Here is a 19,025-nt window from a genome sequence, read left to right as displayed (position 1 = left end):
AACCGTTTTCAATACAGAAACTTATTCCCCTACACCTGAACCAAGTTTATGGATGTTGCACACTTTCCCACCAATGAAGGTAACTTTCAGCCCTTGGCAGGATGAACTCTTCCCTTTTTCTAGGCTTGGAATGAGTCGCAGAGCCGCTTTGGAAAACTCTCAAACTGTCACGTTTTTGGGTGCTTACAAACTTATTGCAAATCATGTTTTGCAATAATCATGTTTTGAAATAATCACTTCCTTTCTAAGATTTACACGTCATTGTGTGCAGTAGTGATGTACCACCCTTTGTCTGCATTCAGATAACCACAGAATTTCCTTGGACATCAGTCCGACCTTCAGGCTGTTTTCAGACCTTCCTGGCCTTACATCCCTAGCCTTTTCCAATGATCCATAGACTTTCCTAACTTGCCATTATTTGCTCTTATTTGATCCATCAACTCCTCATTCAGCCCCTAGAGTTCTCAATTGGAGCTCCAGCCTGATCTTTGACTGCCCCAACCAGCCTCGGAAATCCTACTCCTGTTCCAGCACAAACCAGCTGGCCCCAAGGCCATCAAGTACTCCCACTGGCCCTTCACCTCTGTGAGCAGAATGGGATAGGTGTTGAAGATACCTGAAAGTGGCCAGCAGTAACCTCCAAGTAGCCTCAAATCTTCCACCCCTCCATTATGGACATTACAGCTGCGATCAGATGTCCCCAGCTGGTCTGTCAATGACATTAGCCTGTATGGGTCTCTGGCTAGTTTAGCTCCGCCCCTTAAAAAAAGGTTGTGCAGGTAGGGAACTTGGGTTCACTAAATCTACACTGTTGCATGGATTTTATTTTGCGCCTGACTACGAAGCATTGGATACTTCACCAAGTAAACAGCGAAGCATTGGATACTTCACCAAGTAAATGGCCACAAAGTGACTTGTCGACAAGCTGTGATCAGCCGAGTTTAGGTAGGGAGCAACTGTAGAGCCTTAAGGCATTTGTGATGTGCTGCTACCTTTTGAGATTGAACATGTGCCGGGCAGCATTAAAATGCAAAATTACATTCATCCACAATAGTCGTACACTGCAAGCACATAGGTGTCTTAGGAACCAAATCCTTTGAATAGAACAATCTTCTGCGAAAATAAATGGGACTACTAAAGCAATTTCCCCTGTTTAGTGCAGTGTGGGAAAGAAGTTCTTGTCATTCTGTCAAATCTTTGTACATTTTTATTCTCTTAAGCAGATACTTCACTATTGGTTAATGCCATTCTCCGTTTGAAGGTGCTCTATTCTATTCCCAATAAATTTGATCACATTGAACAAGATCCGATAGGCCTGGCCTTTATTGAAAAATATTTCACTTCCTTAGGATAAACACCTGGAATACCAATGCCTGTGTTCCCCTTTCCAGCCTCTACCCTTCCCAAAGCAGTAAGTAATTCATTTGATCTACTGCTAGACTAAAACATCCCTCTGGCCAAGACTTTAGTGGTGTTTTTCCATCAGCTGTCAACACAGCATGTACATCCAAATTTTTCAAACTGCTTCTTTGATAAATGCTGGTTGTAATTATGCCATTCTGTCGCGACTGGATAAGAAAAAACAGTGTAAGCTCATGACTAGTAATATGCTTTAAAGCATAAATATCACATTGAATGGCACACGTCTTTTCGCTTCCAATTTTTGCTGAGTGAGATTAATCTATATCAATATACACTCCAAACGAATGTCGTCTGCATGGCGCTTTGAATACGGACTTGCTCTTAGTTTTGAGCAGTTGCTGGTTTCTTATCGAGGGACTGTATGTACTAATTCTCCTTTTGGGAGAAGATTGGATCCCCCTTAATTTTGAGTGTACATTGATGTAGATTAATCTCACTTTATTTGAGCAATTGTACGTGGGCTAGGTCATTGGATTTTGCCATATTTTTAACCAACCTGATGATGACCACTCCAGTTTAATGTGGTTGAAGTGCCGTTGCCACCCATTGAAGAGGTCGCAATCCTTGCAATTGTTTTTTTGTTCTGTTTGAACAGCTTGTGTAATTCTTTCCTTAGCCTCTGTATGTTTACACTGTTTACTGTCCTTAAGGTTTGTTGTGTAACCAGGAGAGCACCATTGCCTTCTGATTTTACCTTATTGTCCTATTACATTTTAAATATTTCCAAATTTGTGTAGGGGTATCACTTGTCAATAGTTTTGTCATACACATTCTTTTCTTGTTCTATGTGATTATCAGTTCATGTTGAATGCAATGTACTACTTGAACCCTTGTTAGGATTCTAATCTTTACCTTGCCACTGGTTCAGGTAATAGGTCGCACCACCAGAGGCACCACCAGAGGCAGCCCTATCTCATGAAGAAAAGGCATCACCCTCTATGCTGGGCTCCAGAAAGTCTGGAATGGGTTCCTAGGATCTGGCAGCTATTCTAGAAACCAATTTGTATACATGTACAATTCCATGTTGCAACATATTTTCAGTCTTCTCCATTCTCCAATAAAATCAGCAAGCTACCCATTTTCTCAACAGAGCATAATAAACTTTCAGACATCAGTCCTTAGTTGGTGTTCTATTTCTGCTGAAATGGGCACTTAAAGCCCATACATTTCCTGTATTGGAAAGCGCATAAATCGGCTAGTATCTGTTCAACTAAAGCTTTGGGTGATAGAAGTGCAGCTTGGAATGGCCTTTTTTTGGGCATTAAAACTGTGCCGGATTCCATACATCACTAGCACTTATGATACTGGCTTAAGTGTGCATGCAATAGTCTAGAAAACCATAAGCAATTCAAAGATGTTCTAACATGATCTAACAATCACCTGACTAAAACAATCTACAAAGCAAGCAGTGACACTTCACATTCCCAAATGCTCGAGCATGAATTGGAAATAAACTTTGACTAAATATCTTTAACATGATTAGAATCATTTTTGTTAAATCGGTCTTAATATACATCTCTCTATTAAATACTTTGGAGGCCTTGTATTTAAAATACTGTGAACGTATTATTGTGGTGGGTGAAGCTATCTTTACAGTTAACTCAAAATTCATACTGTTCAAATTGGAGTTATTGGTGAATGCTCAACTTCCCTCCAACCCACGCTATTCCAGAATAGTGACCACAGACCCCTCAGGTCTGAAGATTACTGGTAAAGAGCCACTACTGTAAATTGCCCATTCTCAAATACCTTGCAAATCTGAATGTACCATATCTACTTACAAGCAGTTTCAGGTCTGCCAAACGGTTGTCTGCCCAACCATTTAGATAAGAGACATGTGGTGATTTACACCTGTGTTCAGGATACTTCCCTGCAAAAGTCTTCAATCGTAGAGACTGAAGTTATCAGTCACTACCTCATCACATAAAAATTTAGACAATCCAGGCTTTGGTGTTTGGCATCTTACTAGGGAAAAACGAGGCAAAGGTTACAAGGAAGGCCACCTCTCCACATTAAGACCCTTAAGCTTAGGTGAAAAGTCCCCAAATAGTGGAAGCCATATGTCCTTGTGTCTTACTGTTATTGTCAATCCTTACCTGGTGTCTGACTGCTTTCATTAAGCTTCGAGAAATGTACTATTGTGGCCCACTCTTACTTGTCCATGTGCCCCAAACCAGCTCAGACTACCGTAGAGTAGCTAGTGGTGCTTTACAAAAACCAAATGTATCCGGTGCAGCCATATAAAGTGTTGAGCCTTCACTAATTTGAGAGCACAACTCTAATACTTGACTTTGTTTCCACTTCGTTCTTCAACAGATTTAAGAACTTGCAGGGTGACTGAAATCAGTTGTGGTCCACGCTCGACGCAGTGTATTCCAGTTTCTTGGGGTTGTGATGGGGAGTCTGATTGTGACAGTGGAGAGGATGAAACCAATTGTGGTAAGCTCTGGGAATGGGTGACTTTTTTTATTTTGTATTTATCCAGCAGGCTTCACGTTTTGTGTTTGCAATCCCTAGACTTGCAAGGAGTTGTATATTTTGCATGCTATGGAATAAGACCACATTAGGTGCAATAGAATAGTTGGTGGGATGTATATCCCAAAGGTAGCATGGCTGCCTGCAAGCCTTTCTGAAGCAGCTATTGCTAATCTCCATCTGTCTAGTGTTGACTGCTGTATGGACGAAATTGCTGAGATCCACATTTAATCATTTGGATATTTGTGCATATGCTGGGCAATTCAGGCTTGCTTTAATGGTGACAAATCTGTTTTCTACTACTGTACGTTATTTTTTTTTTACTCTGAGCTGGCCACGTTACAAAATGTTTAGTACAGTATTTGGTTAGTTTAGGGTCTGGGTGCCAAATTTATTCAGTGATTACTTCTTAAAACTTATAAAAATAGTTCATATGGTCCAGAGTTCATTTTGACCAGGGCTGAGAGTCCATGGCCCTAGCAAGCACTCAACTACTCGCTTTACAGGGCTGCTGGAATGTGGCCAAGTAATGGTCCCGTTATTCATCCAAAATGGAGGCACTTGCAGAAAAGTAGTATTTAATCGGGTGGCATTTATTAAACTGTTCGTTGCTATGGTTAGTTAGGAAATCCTGATATGAAGACTTTCCACATTTTGCTACTTTGTCTGGAGGCTGGGTAAGCCTCTTGGTGGTATCTAGAATGAGTGTTCCAACCAAGATGTCTGAAAATCAAAGCGGAAAGGGCTTGCTAGTAAATCTCAGTGTTTGATTCTTGGTAATGGAAATTCTGCATGGAGATTCCCACTGGAACCCAGACAAGCAGGGCCCCTGAAAGTGCAGTTGCATCCATTCTAAGGAACTTGATGGTCCCCAGTTAAGTAGGGCCTTTACTGACTTCCATTAGGCTACATTTCTGACATTGTGTGACTATCCCACACACTGGTCTGAGGGAGAGTGCTCTTTTCTACTTATGTTGCCATAATCCAACAATGAGATCACTATTCAAGTGCATCTATACACAGTTTTATTGGTATTTCATCCCTCCTGGTAGAGTTTTGGCTTCCTTGTCCATGTAACAATAAAACCTTGCACTTCAATGAGCACAATTTACAGTACTGAAAGGTTCCTAGAGTAAGATAACAAATTTAATTTGTTGGGACTGATATACTCTCTAACTTGTGGTTTCTCTGCCTCATGTAGCATTTGGAACCACCTGGTTTCTGGTAGTAGAGCATCAGCTTACTCTCCTGCAATCTTCGACTAAATTGCCACAGGGTCATGGGAGAATGTCGGGACACCTAACCTACTTTGGGTGAGCCTTCCAACACATTGTTGCCTGGATCTGCCATGTCAAACATGGTTCTGGCAGAAAAACTAAACCGTTATCCCATCTTTGTGTCGCGACCACACAGCTTTGGGATGTGTTTCTGAGAAATAAATAATACCAAATGGTCTGCCATGACCTTGCGGCATAGCCAGCTTTTCCATTTTGAAAGTCATGGAGGTGAGCCAGAGTATGCCTCGGGGCCAATTTGCCTTCATTCTACAGTGGCATGACTAGTGCCATAGTCTACCATGGTTCAAGCACCTTTACCAAAAATTGAATATCTCCTTGTTTGATCTCAGTACATATTTGTCTAGATCCAGCTACAATCCACTCTTATGTGGTAGCCATTGTTAAGACCTTGGTTTGAATTCCTTTTAAGTCTTCATTAATGGTAGGACTAGCACCATGACTGCATGAACAGTTCTGCCTGTGGAAGTGATCCTAGCCCCATAACTTCAGCTGTGTAGTGACTTCCCTTATCTAAATTTTTTCTGATCTGAACCAAGACAATGGCGTAATAGGGGGTCCCCATGTAAAATACATGGAGGGACCCCCACCACATTCAGGCGCTCTCAGGTCAGTGACCCGCCACCCATGCACAGCGCCCAGAGGGTGCCCTTTTGTTCTCTGGGAGGAAGGGGGAGGTCTATGCTCCACAGGGCTAATGTTACAGCATTGGCTGAAGATATCCAAGGACAAGTCTCGGACCGTGGGGGCAAAAACACAGCCAGACCAATTATCTAAGCTCCAGTCTTGGCGTCTTGCAAATGGCCAGTGATGGGAGCAATCCACATGGATTCCACCTTTTTGAGTGGCTGGGCTCTGGTGCCCTTTTCAGATACAGTACTCTGACTACTGGTGAACACCTGCCCTGAGGTTGACGGAATATTTCATCCCTCTTTGTTCTAGAGTAATGAGATGTATATGCTCTTATGCATAGCCATGCGAGTCCAGCACTACCAACTTACTATACTAAGTGCTATGTGGGTTGGTTTGAAGAGTAGTCTCTGCAGATGCTGATTGATCTCTGTCTGCTAAGGATATTTTTGTGCACCAGCGAACTGTGGGGAAACAGCAGGCCTTTACTCCCAATGAACTTCTTCACCAAAATGGCAGTGGTACTCAACTGCTGAGGTTAAAGGTAGGATGCACATGATCAGTTTGAAACTAAACCGTTTTGATTGTGTTTTTTTTGGGGAGTAACCTTTGTGAAGGTACTTTACATCCCTGTCCAGGGATGGCAAGGTCTAGATCTTCAGTTTTCTGGTGCTACCATACTTGAGGATTGAGGCGTAGTCCACTCCAGGTTTAGTGGTTGGCAGCGCCCTGCACCCGGGTGTGGAGACTGGCTCCGTTTTTCAGTGCTTACTGAAAATGTGGAGCTTGAGACGCCGTAATTGAAATGCCTCTCGGTCTAGCTGATATCAAACGATCATCTAGAACTTGCTTGCTAGATGTGGCTGGAGCAAGTTGTATGAGGCTTTGGGGGTGGCGATACTTCTCTATGCAGTGTGTGCACCTACTCTGATGCACATACTGGTGAGGGTGGCCTCACATGATAGTGAGTAGGGTGTATTCTTGCCCCCCTGGGTGACCATTTCTGCTCCCATGTATTATTAACCAGACTTCTTACAAATGGCACCCCTTCAGAGCATGCTGGGTTGACACAAATGCAGCATAATCTGCCAGAGCTTTGTATCAGCCAATCGGGTCGTTGCAACAAGGCGCCTGAACAGTCTGATCATGCGCAGAGCAAAGGTGACCAAAGCTCCCTCTTTCTCAGCTGGTCAGGTGATTTTGACTTTTAGCCACCCACTGCTTACTGAAACTGTTTGAAATCAGCATTTTTGCACGTAGTGATGTCATGCAAAGCCGCCGGGACGAAACCGTCTTGAGGGTAGGTTATGACTTTGTTGGGGTGAATAATTTCGGAGTTCAGTAATTGAGGTCAATACTACTCCTCTCGAGGGCACATTAAGGATACAGAACTTCTCTCTGCTCTCTCTGCTAGTGGCAGCCTTTAAAACCCACTCGAGTCCTTGTGGTTTATGTAGTAGCCTATGTATTTTTTTACCTCCTTTGTGTGGAGTCGCTACTTAATTGCCAGTCCTCCATAGCCTCTGTCATTCAATGTCTTGTGTTTAAATGAAAATCGATACATCGGCTGAATGAATGGAGGCCTTGGTTGGGTGTGGGTGCTGTTTCCAATGCACGTACTGTTTATCTTATTATACTTTCATCACTTTACTCCAAAGGCAACATTACCTGCAGTCCAGATGAGTTCACGTGCTCCAGCGGGCGATGCATTTCCAAAAACTTTTTCTGCAATGGCCATGACGACTGCGGCGATGGAAGCGACGAGCTGGACTGCACCCCTCCGACCTGCGGGGCTCACGAGTTTCAGTGCAAGAACGCTTCCTGCATCCCCATCAGCTGGGTTTGTGATGACGATGCAGACTGCGCGGACCACTCGGATGAGTCAATGGAGCAGTGCGGGCGCCAGCCGGCCTCCCCGCAGCGGTGCCCGGAGAGTGAGATCCAGTGTGGCTCCGGGGAGTGCATTCACAAGAGGTGGCGCTGCGATGGCGACGCAGACTGCAAAGACAAAAGCGATGAGATGAACTGCCGTAAGTATATGGGCCAAAGATGCTGCTTGTGTTAAATATCCAGTCTGTCTACTCTGGGTTTTGTTTGTTGCTTTGAAAAAGCAAAGGGCTCTGCAGGCCCCTAGTAGGTAATGCCTGTCTTTTTTTTTTCCTATGTACTTCAAGAACCGATTCAAAATTTAATATGGCTACTTCAGGGTAAAGGTCGCAAGGCTGGGAGGCCTTTCAGAGCATAGTGCTAATATAAGACTAAGTAACTCATGAACGTATAGCTCCACTGGTTTGGTAGAATCTGATTGGAGCGAAGAGTTAATTAATGTTTCTTGAATGCTGTCAAGAGCAATTTATTATACTACAATCATTGATCTATCATTCGAATGTAAATCACTTTTTTCTTTGCCCATGATCTTTTTGCCAGAATGCAATATTTTGGCAACATGTTTGACATAGTGCCATCTTCATACAGTCGCTACTTTTAGGGAGGACCATTCTCTCACTTTTAATCACTCGCTCGCTACCACGTCTCCATAACATGGGTCTTTCTCACATTTGTCTCTTCACTTCAAGTCCCGCCATTATCTTGGTCGCACCTGATACATGATGTAGCAATACAATTAACACAATTGTCGATTCCTTTGGGATCCTTTCTCCCCACAGGTAACTGACATTGTGAATATTAGTGAAGGTAAGAAGTCTGGTCTGGAGCACTTTGATCTTTAACCATCAGATCATTCACGTATTCACTTATCAATTAATAGTTCAAATCTGTAAAGTCAAGGACCAAGCTGATCTGGACCAGATCCATGAGGAAGCTTCCCTACTTGGATCCGTTCACTGCCATACTCTGCACTACCTTCGTTCATTGCCATATCTGAACTTTTATGCTGGGGGGGTTACCTTTCATTCCCCTGGATATTGCCGACTTTTTTGCATCTGCCAATGTTCACCCACCTGTGCTAACGTAAGAAATTTTACATAGTGTAGGCTGGCACCAAATGCAGTCACTGCTGCTCTTGAAGCTTGTGCTGTGTGCTTTCAAGTCTGGATCTTGTTGCTCTAGCAAAATTGCCCACATTGCTCCCTTTTCCACATCCATCCTTTAAACACTGCCCGGCAACGATCCTTATTCAGACCAAAATTGTCACTCCAGACAGTTTGGCCTCCCCGTCCCACTATACCCTTCCACCCCCTCAACTTCGTCTGCTCTTTGCTATATTTCATAGCAAAAATGATTCAATCCTGAAACTACAACCCTTGTGTGCTCCTGGTTCTTAATTTTCTTTAGTGCTCACCTTCGGTAGCCCTTCCAAATGGTTGAATACCTCTGTCAAAGCTAATGCCTACCCAAAATGTTTTTTAAACACCAGATGCTTGCTTTCATCTGTCATATAACCCATTTGCACACTAGCTATTTTGATACAGCTTTGATATTGACCTGTTCCATGAATTCCACGGAGACCTCACTTTCTGATGGTTACTACTTCCCACAAATTCTTCCTTAGGGTTGTTGTATCTGGACACTGTCACACTAGTAGTTTCCTTAAGGTATAGGCTTGTACTGCAGAGGTTTCAGCCATAGGCATGCGTGGCATAATTGGAGATGTTGCAGAGCTGTAATGCCTAGGTCCTGGAGAGGTCTTTACTGAGGATCATACTGTACCATCCAGAACTACCAAGTAAGAATTTTGTTGGCATTTCTGTGCATTTTCTTCCATCACACAATTCTTAGTGTGAAAACTGGTTTCCTCTTGTGATTGTGCTTAAAGCTCTGCCGTGGTTCAAGCGATCTGTCTGACGCTCATTAAACTTGTTTGTGTTCAGGGGTGCACCACGACCAGCCTCTTGCAATATTAGTACTGTTGTGTACACAATACATACATACTAGTGTATAGTTGTTACTCCTTCCCTCTGTTGGGAAATCTTTATCGATATGCATGGCCACCCTTTTAGGCTTCCCAAAAAAGATTTCCTATCCTGACTTTAAGGAGAAATAATTTCCAGTGTCTGGCCTATATGGCAAGTGGGCAGTGATCGATGGGCTGTTCCTGCAAGTCAGTGTGGGCCATTTTTTGTCTGTTTCAGGATATGTTTTATGGTTTGCTGGGCCAGGTTTTACTGTTGACTTCCTTTGTATTAACTTTGCAAGGACTTAATCTTGCAGCAAGCAATCTTTAACTTGTAAAGAGACGGTAGGAGTTTTGCAAGTTAAAACTGCCCCAATTTGCAAACATGGGACACTTTTTTTGTTTATATCTTTAATTCCCTTATGGGGCCACTTTTGTTTTGGTGCTGGGGTCCATTTTCTGTCCTAGTCGACCATGGTAGTTTCTGCTACACATTAGTAGAAAGATTTACTTGAAACGGCTTTAACCCAATTAGAGTGTAGCCATTGCAATTCTCATATGTGGCGGATTTATATGTATTTTGGCACTTGAAGATTTTGCTCGATAATTTAACATGAAAGTCTAATTTTGTAGTTCAAGCAGTCTCTGCAAGGCATTAGTCTTTGGAATCTATTCAAGATGTCCTTCTCTAAATGTCGATTTTCTCTCAGCTGCTGGCCGTGTCTCCTTAACGCCAATGTTGCAGTTTTGGTTTCGCTTCTCAGTTCGTAGAATTTTAAACATCGGCATTGTTCAATGTAATCTAAAGTGTAAATCTCGTATTACTTTGGAAAGTTCTTACCCTTCAAAATGAACAGGTTAGGTCGTTTTGGACTAGTAGTTTCTGGGATCTCCTTCTGGATTGTCTAAATGTAAAGGGTTTAGTCTCCTTATACATTGAATCTTGAGGTCAACAAGTTTGATTTTCTTTACCTGTGCAATATTTTTTTATAGCTTTATCGAGCGCTGTACATATAACAGTTAAGTCATACATACAGGGGTAAAAAGAGCAAATAACCGGCAAGAAGGAATAAGCATGGAGTGATCTTTTTTGCTTTTAGTGCAGATGCTTATAAATAGCTTTCACGCTGCCTTAAGTATTCTGAAAGGATATACTTGCTCTAATTTAAACTTGTGCGTCAGCTGAAAGCAGTGTATTCACCCGGCTTTATTTATTAGCTTGTCCCCTTTGGTTCTCCTTGATTTCGGATAAAATATGAATTTGTCATTTTTGTAATCTTGCTGGCCTTTGGTATTACTGTGGGACATCGTGGCTTACTCGGAAATGAAGGTAAACTTGTCACTAGGACTATGGCTTGTAGCTGCTATTTGTGGAAGGTAATGGAGTAGTGATCCTTTTGTGGATGTGAAAGGATGGATTTTAACAAACTAGGATGAATGTGTGCAAATCCTCTATTAAGAGCAGGTCAAATTTCTGTTGACTGACTAAAACCGTAAGTCCGCTTTGCATACTAGTTTAGAGCCAATGATTAATCCGAATGATTTTGGTGGACGGTTGGCAATGTCGTGGCCTACCATTGATTAATGTCTAGGCATTTTAGCCCACTAGACTTGTGCAATGGTATCTGGATGCTGTGGCGCTACATAATTTTATTTTGCTACAATTATAAATTGTATAATTTCATACAGAAATCTGTGGCGGTTATTGCCTGCCTTACAAACTCAAGGGTGTGGTTGGGGTTGTTGCCTTTGATAGCTGAAGACTCCAGTCCTGCCGATATGCACAAAGTGTTCCAACTTGAATTTGAAAATTAACATTTTGAGATGCCGAGTCTGCAAGCTTTCAGTCACAACTATAAAGATTTATAGAGTGGAGGTGCTTTATTTTATATGCATTCCCTGATTGAAGATCATTTAAAAGAATCCATATGCAAAGAACCATGGCGTTCTTGAAGCTGAAGTACTGTACACTCTGCATATTGAGGCTTGAAAAGGCAAGAATAGGTCCTGGATTAAAAAAAAACTTTGTATGCTTTTAGCTAAAGGGCAGAACTCCAGACTTTTCAAACTGTTCATTAATGAAAGTGACACTTATCTTGGAACATTCCTAATGTGTTAACCTAATTCTCATTTACATTTTAATATTTTGGTAATGTTCTCCTAGATTGGGTAAATTTACAAGCACTATAACTTTTCGTTTTGTTGACTTAGTTACTTAGTGATTTTCACAACCTTGTCCTAGTGAGTCTGTAGTGGTCATGGACTTGACAGCTTAACCCACAAGAAAGGGCAACTTGTGTTGTGGCAACCAGAATGTGAATAAGAATACATTGTGTTGATCGCCATTATGTCAGAGTAACACTGTACCTAAGCATGCACCCACTGCATGCACAAACACTGCAAACTGTGCCAATACTATCGAAGTTTAACCAGAAAGTACATATGGAATGGCAACAAGATACCAGGGCAACTGCAGCTCGGACTCACCATGAAGCTGCCAACCCTGCCTGCAACCATAGAGGCTATCTCGTTTGCACACAGGTTCACTCATGCTTACTCCTGCCAACTCTTGGGCCTCTGCACCACTCCCCACCCCACTCACATCCTAGGTGGCCTCCCTTATGAAGCCACCAAGGTATCTCTAGAGATGATGTGCCCATTCCAACCTAATGTTGCAATTCGTACAGATGGAAGTGAGTTGAGAGAGCTGCAGGCTCTGGTGCCAAATCGTGGAGTGCTAGGCATACCAGGGCCCAGAAGACCACTCCTCATGCAAGGCAATAAAAGACTATACTGCTAGCTCGAGGTTTGATTTGGGCTTACAGGTTGATTGCATGGGTATTGCACCTGCATTCAGTGGCCAGAGCATTATAGGAAGTGTGCGATTTTGCTTCCTTTGACTCTACCATCTTCCACCTTGTAGTAGGGTGAGTGTGCACCCTGACCTTGCCCTGTGACAGGGTGGTGCTAAAGGCAAGACTGCCTCTGGTAGATCTGAACAGCCTTATGTCTTCAATGGTGAAACGGGCCTGCAGAATGATGTGCTGTACAAGAATCACACTAATGCACAGTGGGTAACTGTACACTGGCCTGAGTGACAGCAGTTTGGGACCTGAAATGTGCCATGAGTAAATAGTGTGGTGCCTCTTCAGCTTTTATGAGATGCTGAACTGTTTTCTTAACTTTAGTGTCCTATGGTTGTTTTGGGGGGCAGTCTAGACTGGTGGTAGGACATATCCCTAACACCCATAGCAGCAGAATAGTTGGCTGTGTGCAGTGGACCTGCAGGTTGGCGCTTTAGGCTGTTGAATCATTCATTATCAATACTAGTAGTTAGTGATAGGGTTTTGCACAAATTGTGCAGCTCTACTAACTTCCATTTTTAAAGTAGATCCTCAGACCCCAAAGCTCTTGCCAGGATTTGCATTGGTCATTCCCCAGAGGGTACACTATCTTTGAATTTTATCATACAGGTGTTTAAATGTGCCAAGCCATCCCTGGTGCCACTGTAGTCTAATTTATAGTGACCATTGTCAACCCCGGATTTTCATTTCTACTCGAGCTCATGAGCTGTAGCCATTCTTCAGACCATCTTTTTTCACTGCTAACAATTTGGTAGTTTCGAAAATCTTTAATCACTACTTTCCAAAATCTTTAATCACTACTTTCCTGAGTAGTAGTTCTTTATGCAAGCTTCCTAATATGGCCTATTGTGATTTTCCTGTAAGACTGTCATACCTGGTCTGACGACGACAATAAGGATGTGAAATGGGAGTGAGTAAAATTGAGATGCATGTGGAGGGGTTTTAAGTATAGGAGCTTTTAAAGTGCAACTTCAGTCCAAGTCTCACTTATATATATTTCAGGTGTTTACTATAGCAACCAGTCACCGTTTCTCCTTCCACTTTGCAAGTACTTGAATTTTGGAACGCTAACTCTGTTCATGTATCCACTAAAGAGGAGTGTTAATGTCTGACTGCCTCCAATTCCTTTCCCCCCTCCACCCTAGCTCCTCGTACGTGTCGACCGGATCAATTCAAATGTCAGGATGGTAACTGTGTTCATGGCAGCCGGCAGTGTAATGGTGTGAGAGACTGTCTCGATGGCACTGACGAAGTAAACTGTAAAACTGGTAAGTAAATGGAGGTTTTTTCAGTCACAAAGGTATTAATAAAGTATTTAATTCTTAATTACTTTTCGGTTTGTCTTTCAGTCAATCAGTGCTCTGGACCTGGTAAATTCAAGTGTAGAAGTGGAGAATGCATTGAAATAAGCAAGGTTTGCAATCAGCTACAGGACTGCAGAGACTGGAGTGATGAGCCGCTGAAGGAATGTGGTAAGAATTTCATGAGGCTAAACTAGGCACTTGACTTTTTGTCACTTTAGCCTGTTTGTCAAATTTTCCTGTTTGCACTTATTGGCTGACAGCCCCAAGTCCATAGCAATGCAGTTTAGATAGTGATTTAAAAGTGAACCTTTACACATTGTGAATTTGTTCCAGTCATGGTGATTGTGTGCATTGGATGTCAGCAGTTTCAATATTTTAAAATGCGAGCACAGAGCACCCTCTTTAAAATAGAACGGCTCTCTAACATTACTTGACACCCAAGAAACTATCACGGCGGCCCCCTATTATGTTGGTGATTGTAAATAGCTTGCAACATGCATTATGCAGATAATTTTGGAAGACCTATGTGATGTATTCTCCATACTTTCATGTTGGAAACAAAGTAAATTCAGTAAGAACTCTTGATACAGATAAGTCTGTAGATATCGGCTTGTCCAAATCTGCCTTGGATAGGGGTGAGCAGTGTCCAGGAAGATGCTCCTCCAAATAAAACCTGGCTTTAAATTCTAATCTTTAAGGCTTCTGGAGGCTTGAAAGACACGAATAAAAACAATCTAGAGTCTCTGCAGAGAGACTGTGCAGACATCTAAATCTTTCTAATTTAAATTACACAGAAATCGTAATATTGAACCTCCTGGCATGGGCCAAAACTGATATCCTCCAGGAGATCAGTCATTGAGTGCTCATTGAGAAGGCCTATAGTTGTGAAGAATCACTGTTAGAAATAGATCTTTGTGCATGACTGAGCAGAATTCTTGTTTCAGTAGACTGCGAGTAATTGCTTGAGTTAGCCAAGTCGCACATTTTCCCCAGTTCCATTTTGCTACAGTGCCATCTCTCCTAGAGGGAGCAGAGCAGTCCTGGCACATGTCTGCAAAATTCCCATAGTCTTAGCAGGATACAGCAAATATTTGCTTACCTTTGGGGAGCCATAACTATAAAGAGTTCACGGTCTGACGGTCTGGAGAGAACCCGCTATTGCCATACCTTCAACACTGTAATAGGGTGGCTAAGAAATGGGGCTAGTTATGATTTAATTAAGTGTCTGCTAAGTTGTAGATGTCTGTAGGAAATCTAATATTCATGGATACCAAAAGCGTTTTTCATCCTGGAAATATAGGTCACCAGGTCCCTCGGGGAACTTAAATTTCAAACCATTGTTATTGGCAGCAGGTACAGTATTTTTAAAGGTCCTTTGCAATTAACCAGAATTTAATCTGCTTAAAAGTAGATCAGTATATTTCTATTATTCGATAGTTTAATCCTTGAATTTCTGGAGTGTTAAATTTGCATTTATTACTAAAGTTCAAATTCAAATTGAAGGCCAAACAGGGTGTCCTGATTGAAGACCAGAACTAGATGGGACCTTAGAGGAAGTAAGAGTTGGAGTTTTTGTAATCTTATTTTTCCAGTCAAATTGGAATTAAAACCAATATTAAATTGTGGCAATACAAATACGTTTAAGGATATTAATTTTTCTTAAGACCAATATCTATCCACCCTAGAAATGGATGGGGTTGTTACTCTCCCTTGTCCTTATTCTTCCACCAAGGGAGGTCGTTCATGGGTCTTCTAAAGAACTATATTATAAGTGTGGGTATAGGTATGTTTCAGATTGGTAGCCTGTTCCAATGGCAGGAGAAGATTATGGAGACAAGGCAACATTTTCCTTCCACCTTTACGTTACCAAATTAAACTCCTGGTTCCTGAGGAGCTAGGCCATACTTACTGGCTTTTGATTGTTACTCCTTATCCTCAGCCTGTCTTGTTCCAAGCACACTCCTCTTTGTTTGCCATACATTAAATTATCCATCCCTACTGCTCCTTTTTTAAATATGGGGATTTCCTAGGCGTTGCACTGGTCCAGAAGTGTGGAGTTTTGGAATGGAAGTAGGGTACCAGCTACCGGAAGCTATACATAAGCTTGCTGGAGCAGTTTCAGTCCGGCCACAAGCTGGGAATGGCACTATATGGATTATCAGGTACCGAGTGGCAAACTGTGCAATGTCAGTCTATGCACTTTCACTGCATTGTTTCACACTTCATTCCGTTTGTCTATAGTATCACATTCTTCTGATGCCTTTATTTAGGGCACTATCGTGTGTGGACGTCTTATAAAATTAAAGTCACAATCTCCCCGGCTGTCTGCCTGTAGTAAAACAGTGCAGTCCCTTAATAAAAAATGTTATCTCGCTTTGCAATGTGCCCTAAACTATTGCATCCTGGCCTAGGTGTAAGTAAACAACTTGTGAATCATCACTTTGGGCATCTTGACTGGGCAACAGTTACATTTGTGAGTACGAACCGCAAAGTTAATGAATGCAAAGTAGAGAAGGCTCAACACCCTATAAATAAATGTTAGTGTAACCTTTATTTTCAGGCTGTTCATCGTATGACAAGTGCTTAATTTGATCCAGTCTCTAGTGCTCTGCACCGGCACTTAATTGTCAACACCAGGACTGTCTCCGACATGGTGGTGCTGTATAGTTATTATGGGAGGATAAGTATATTTTTTCATTATACAGTAAATATGATGAATACCTTCCACCGAAGAAATTCTTATAGCATTGGGACCTGGAATAGTCCAAACAGTCGCACTTGGAGTGTGATTGTTAGTCGTTGTGTTGGTACTGTCCACATTATTTATTTGGATTAATTCTTGTGTAGAATAATTTAGGTCTAGAGGGAGATCATTTTCTTTTGATATTTTCCCGCCCTCTTCTCCCTGACCGCTATTGGTCTTTCAGAGCAGGTCCCCTACATATTGCATAATGTACTGTCCTTGGCAACATTGGCAAGGGCAATAGGTATTGCCACCTGCAGTTGCCTCCTGAGGAGGACCCTGGCACTTATTTTATGCTTAGGACTCATGATTTACAGTTTAAATCCCTGTGCTTTTGTTGGCGAATTCTGTTGCATTTGAATCTGTTTGCCATCGAAGTGATGTTAGTGACATGTGGCCCTATGTGCTTTGTGCTGTTTTTGAGCACCTGTGTTTATGGACTAACCTACAGCATTCTTTCCCTCCTAGGTCTAAACGAATGCCTAGTAAATAATGGCGGCTGCTCCCACATCTGCAGAGACTTGATCGTGGGCTATGAATGTGAATGCCCAGCCGGCTTTGAGCTCATAGACAGGAAAACATGCGGAGGTAAGTTGATCCAGACTGGGTGTGGTGGAAGCAGGTATTTGTAGGGTCAGGGCCGCGCTAGGCATGGGCAGTGTGGGCAGCTGCCAGGGCCTCGCGCTCAGCTCAATACCAGGGGGCCCCCTGTCACAATTTCGCAGTCTGCTCACCTACTCCCCGAGGGCCCCCCCCCCAACCGGATCACATTGCTAATGTATTTATGAGGGGTGTCTTGAACTCGCAGGTCATGGCCTGGTAACCTTCCTGGGTGTGAAGGGGGGGAGCCGGGGGGGGGGGTAAGAGGGTAAACGAGGGGTAGAGGACGTGTTGTGAGCAATTATGTCAGCTCTCCGAGACTAGGGCGGGGCAGTGTGCCAGTAGTTCTCCTCCCCCTCCCCCCAAATCAGGCAGCACCTCTGTTTAAAACCTGTGGCAAAGAACTGGTCTGCCCTTTGGGTTTTCAGTTTCCAGGCGACAGAAGGCTCTTGTTTCCACGATGAGCCAGACATTAGCAGTTACGGAGGGCGTGGTGAGGAGGGAGCATCCAGCTCAAACTGCCACCATAGGGCAGTATTTTGTAAAGTATCTCCCTATCGCTTTGAGGCACAGGGGAGGCGGTCCTTCCCCCTGGGCCTCAAAGCAGTGAATCAGACTGCAAAGTTAGGCATCGGGCCCTTTTCACTGGGTTTTGCGCCGTTATCTAGTGCTGTCCAGTCTAAGGCAGGTGGGCCTCACAGCTCTCCATCAGGCTGAAAGGGCCAGAGGTGGGACTCCCCAGGACGGGTGGGGCCTGTCCTATGCCTCACAGCGCTATACTGCCACACAGCGCTATATTGCCAGATCATTTTATTGAGACTAGCATGTTTACTTACCAGCCTAGGCTACCAGTGATAAATTTAGAGGGAAGAAAATGCAGCTAAGTGTATATAAATTGATTAACACCATTCCCTGGCAGGGAGCTCCGTGGCCCCTCTTATGGCGAATGAAGCAGATTGACTGCTTTGTGACAGTCCCTCACTTATGTCCGAAGGCCTGTGAATTTCTTGTCTATTTAATTACGTGTATGGGGATTTCATACATACTGTTTTGAGCCCATGATTGTGCTGCACCTAGGTTTTGTCTAACCGGGAAGGTGGGTTGTGGTGGAAGGCAGAAGGTAAGTACTGTAGCTAGACAATGCTTTAACACAAGTGTTTGGTACACCTCCAATCAGTCACTCTCAAATCCACCCCACCCCCACTTAATCCAATCCACCCTAGACCAATCCAAACCAACCCACTGCACCACACCAATCCTCCCACCCATATCCCAATTTGCCCCACTCTAATATGCCCACATTAGCGTTCACACAGAATGATAAAGGCCCGGCATGTATTTACTCTTGTTGCATGTACTGAGCACAAATCCACTTTACGGAGGGATCAGAAAGATGGACATTGTGCAAGGGGTTCCTAGTGGTCTCGCATGTAAAGGTGCAGCCATAGTATGGCAATGAAGCTCACTAACTCATTCCTTAATCCCCATCTTCAGCCTTTTGGTTTTGGTGTATTGGCAAGATTGCAGCCATTTGGAGCTTTCCTTATCAAAGGTTTATCCTTGAAACGTAATTTGTAGCGTTGCGAAAAGCATACATTACTGTTGCCCAGTTTAAGGATACGTTAATCGAAGGCTGGTTAGCCGGTTAAGTGAGCAATTAAATAGGTACACTTATGAAATTCTACATAAAAGATGAGAAGTCTGTACTTTCATTCCAACCTTATATCAGCTATACTGCTCGAGGTTGCACATTGAATACAACAGATTGTTACCCCGCCAAGCAGCCTTATCGATTCATATTTAATGCTGTGTAACCCACAGCAGCAATTTGGAAACATT

General features: G+C 42.9%; 1 protein-coding gene across 1 annotated transcript in view; it reads left to right on the top strand.

The window, feature by feature from the left end:
• VLDLR (very low density lipoprotein receptor) overlaps window positions 1-19,025 on the top strand; it is a 116,319-nt gene that overhangs the window by 55,413 nt on the left and 41,881 nt on the right. The window contains exons 4-8 of the mRNA XM_086961215.1: window positions 3,739-3,861; window positions 7,481-7,852; window positions 13,685-13,807; window positions 13,889-14,011; window positions 17,055-17,174. Coding sequence (XP_086817341.1) covers window positions 3,739-3,861; window positions 7,481-7,852; window positions 13,685-13,807; window positions 13,889-14,011; window positions 17,055-17,174 — 861 coding nt within the window. The remainder of the gene's footprint in view (window positions 1-3,738; window positions 3,862-7,480; window positions 7,853-13,684; window positions 13,808-13,888; window positions 14,012-17,054; window positions 17,175-19,025) is intronic.

This window comes from Lissotriton vulgaris, chromosome 3_1, assembly GCF_964263255.1.
Source record: "Lissotriton vulgaris chromosome 3_1, aLisVul1.2, whole genome shotgun sequence".
In the NCBI taxonomy this organism is placed as follows: domain Eukaryota; kingdom Metazoa; phylum Chordata; class Amphibia; order Caudata; family Salamandridae; genus Lissotriton; species Lissotriton vulgaris.
This window is presented reverse-complemented; position numbering and strand designations above follow the sequence as displayed.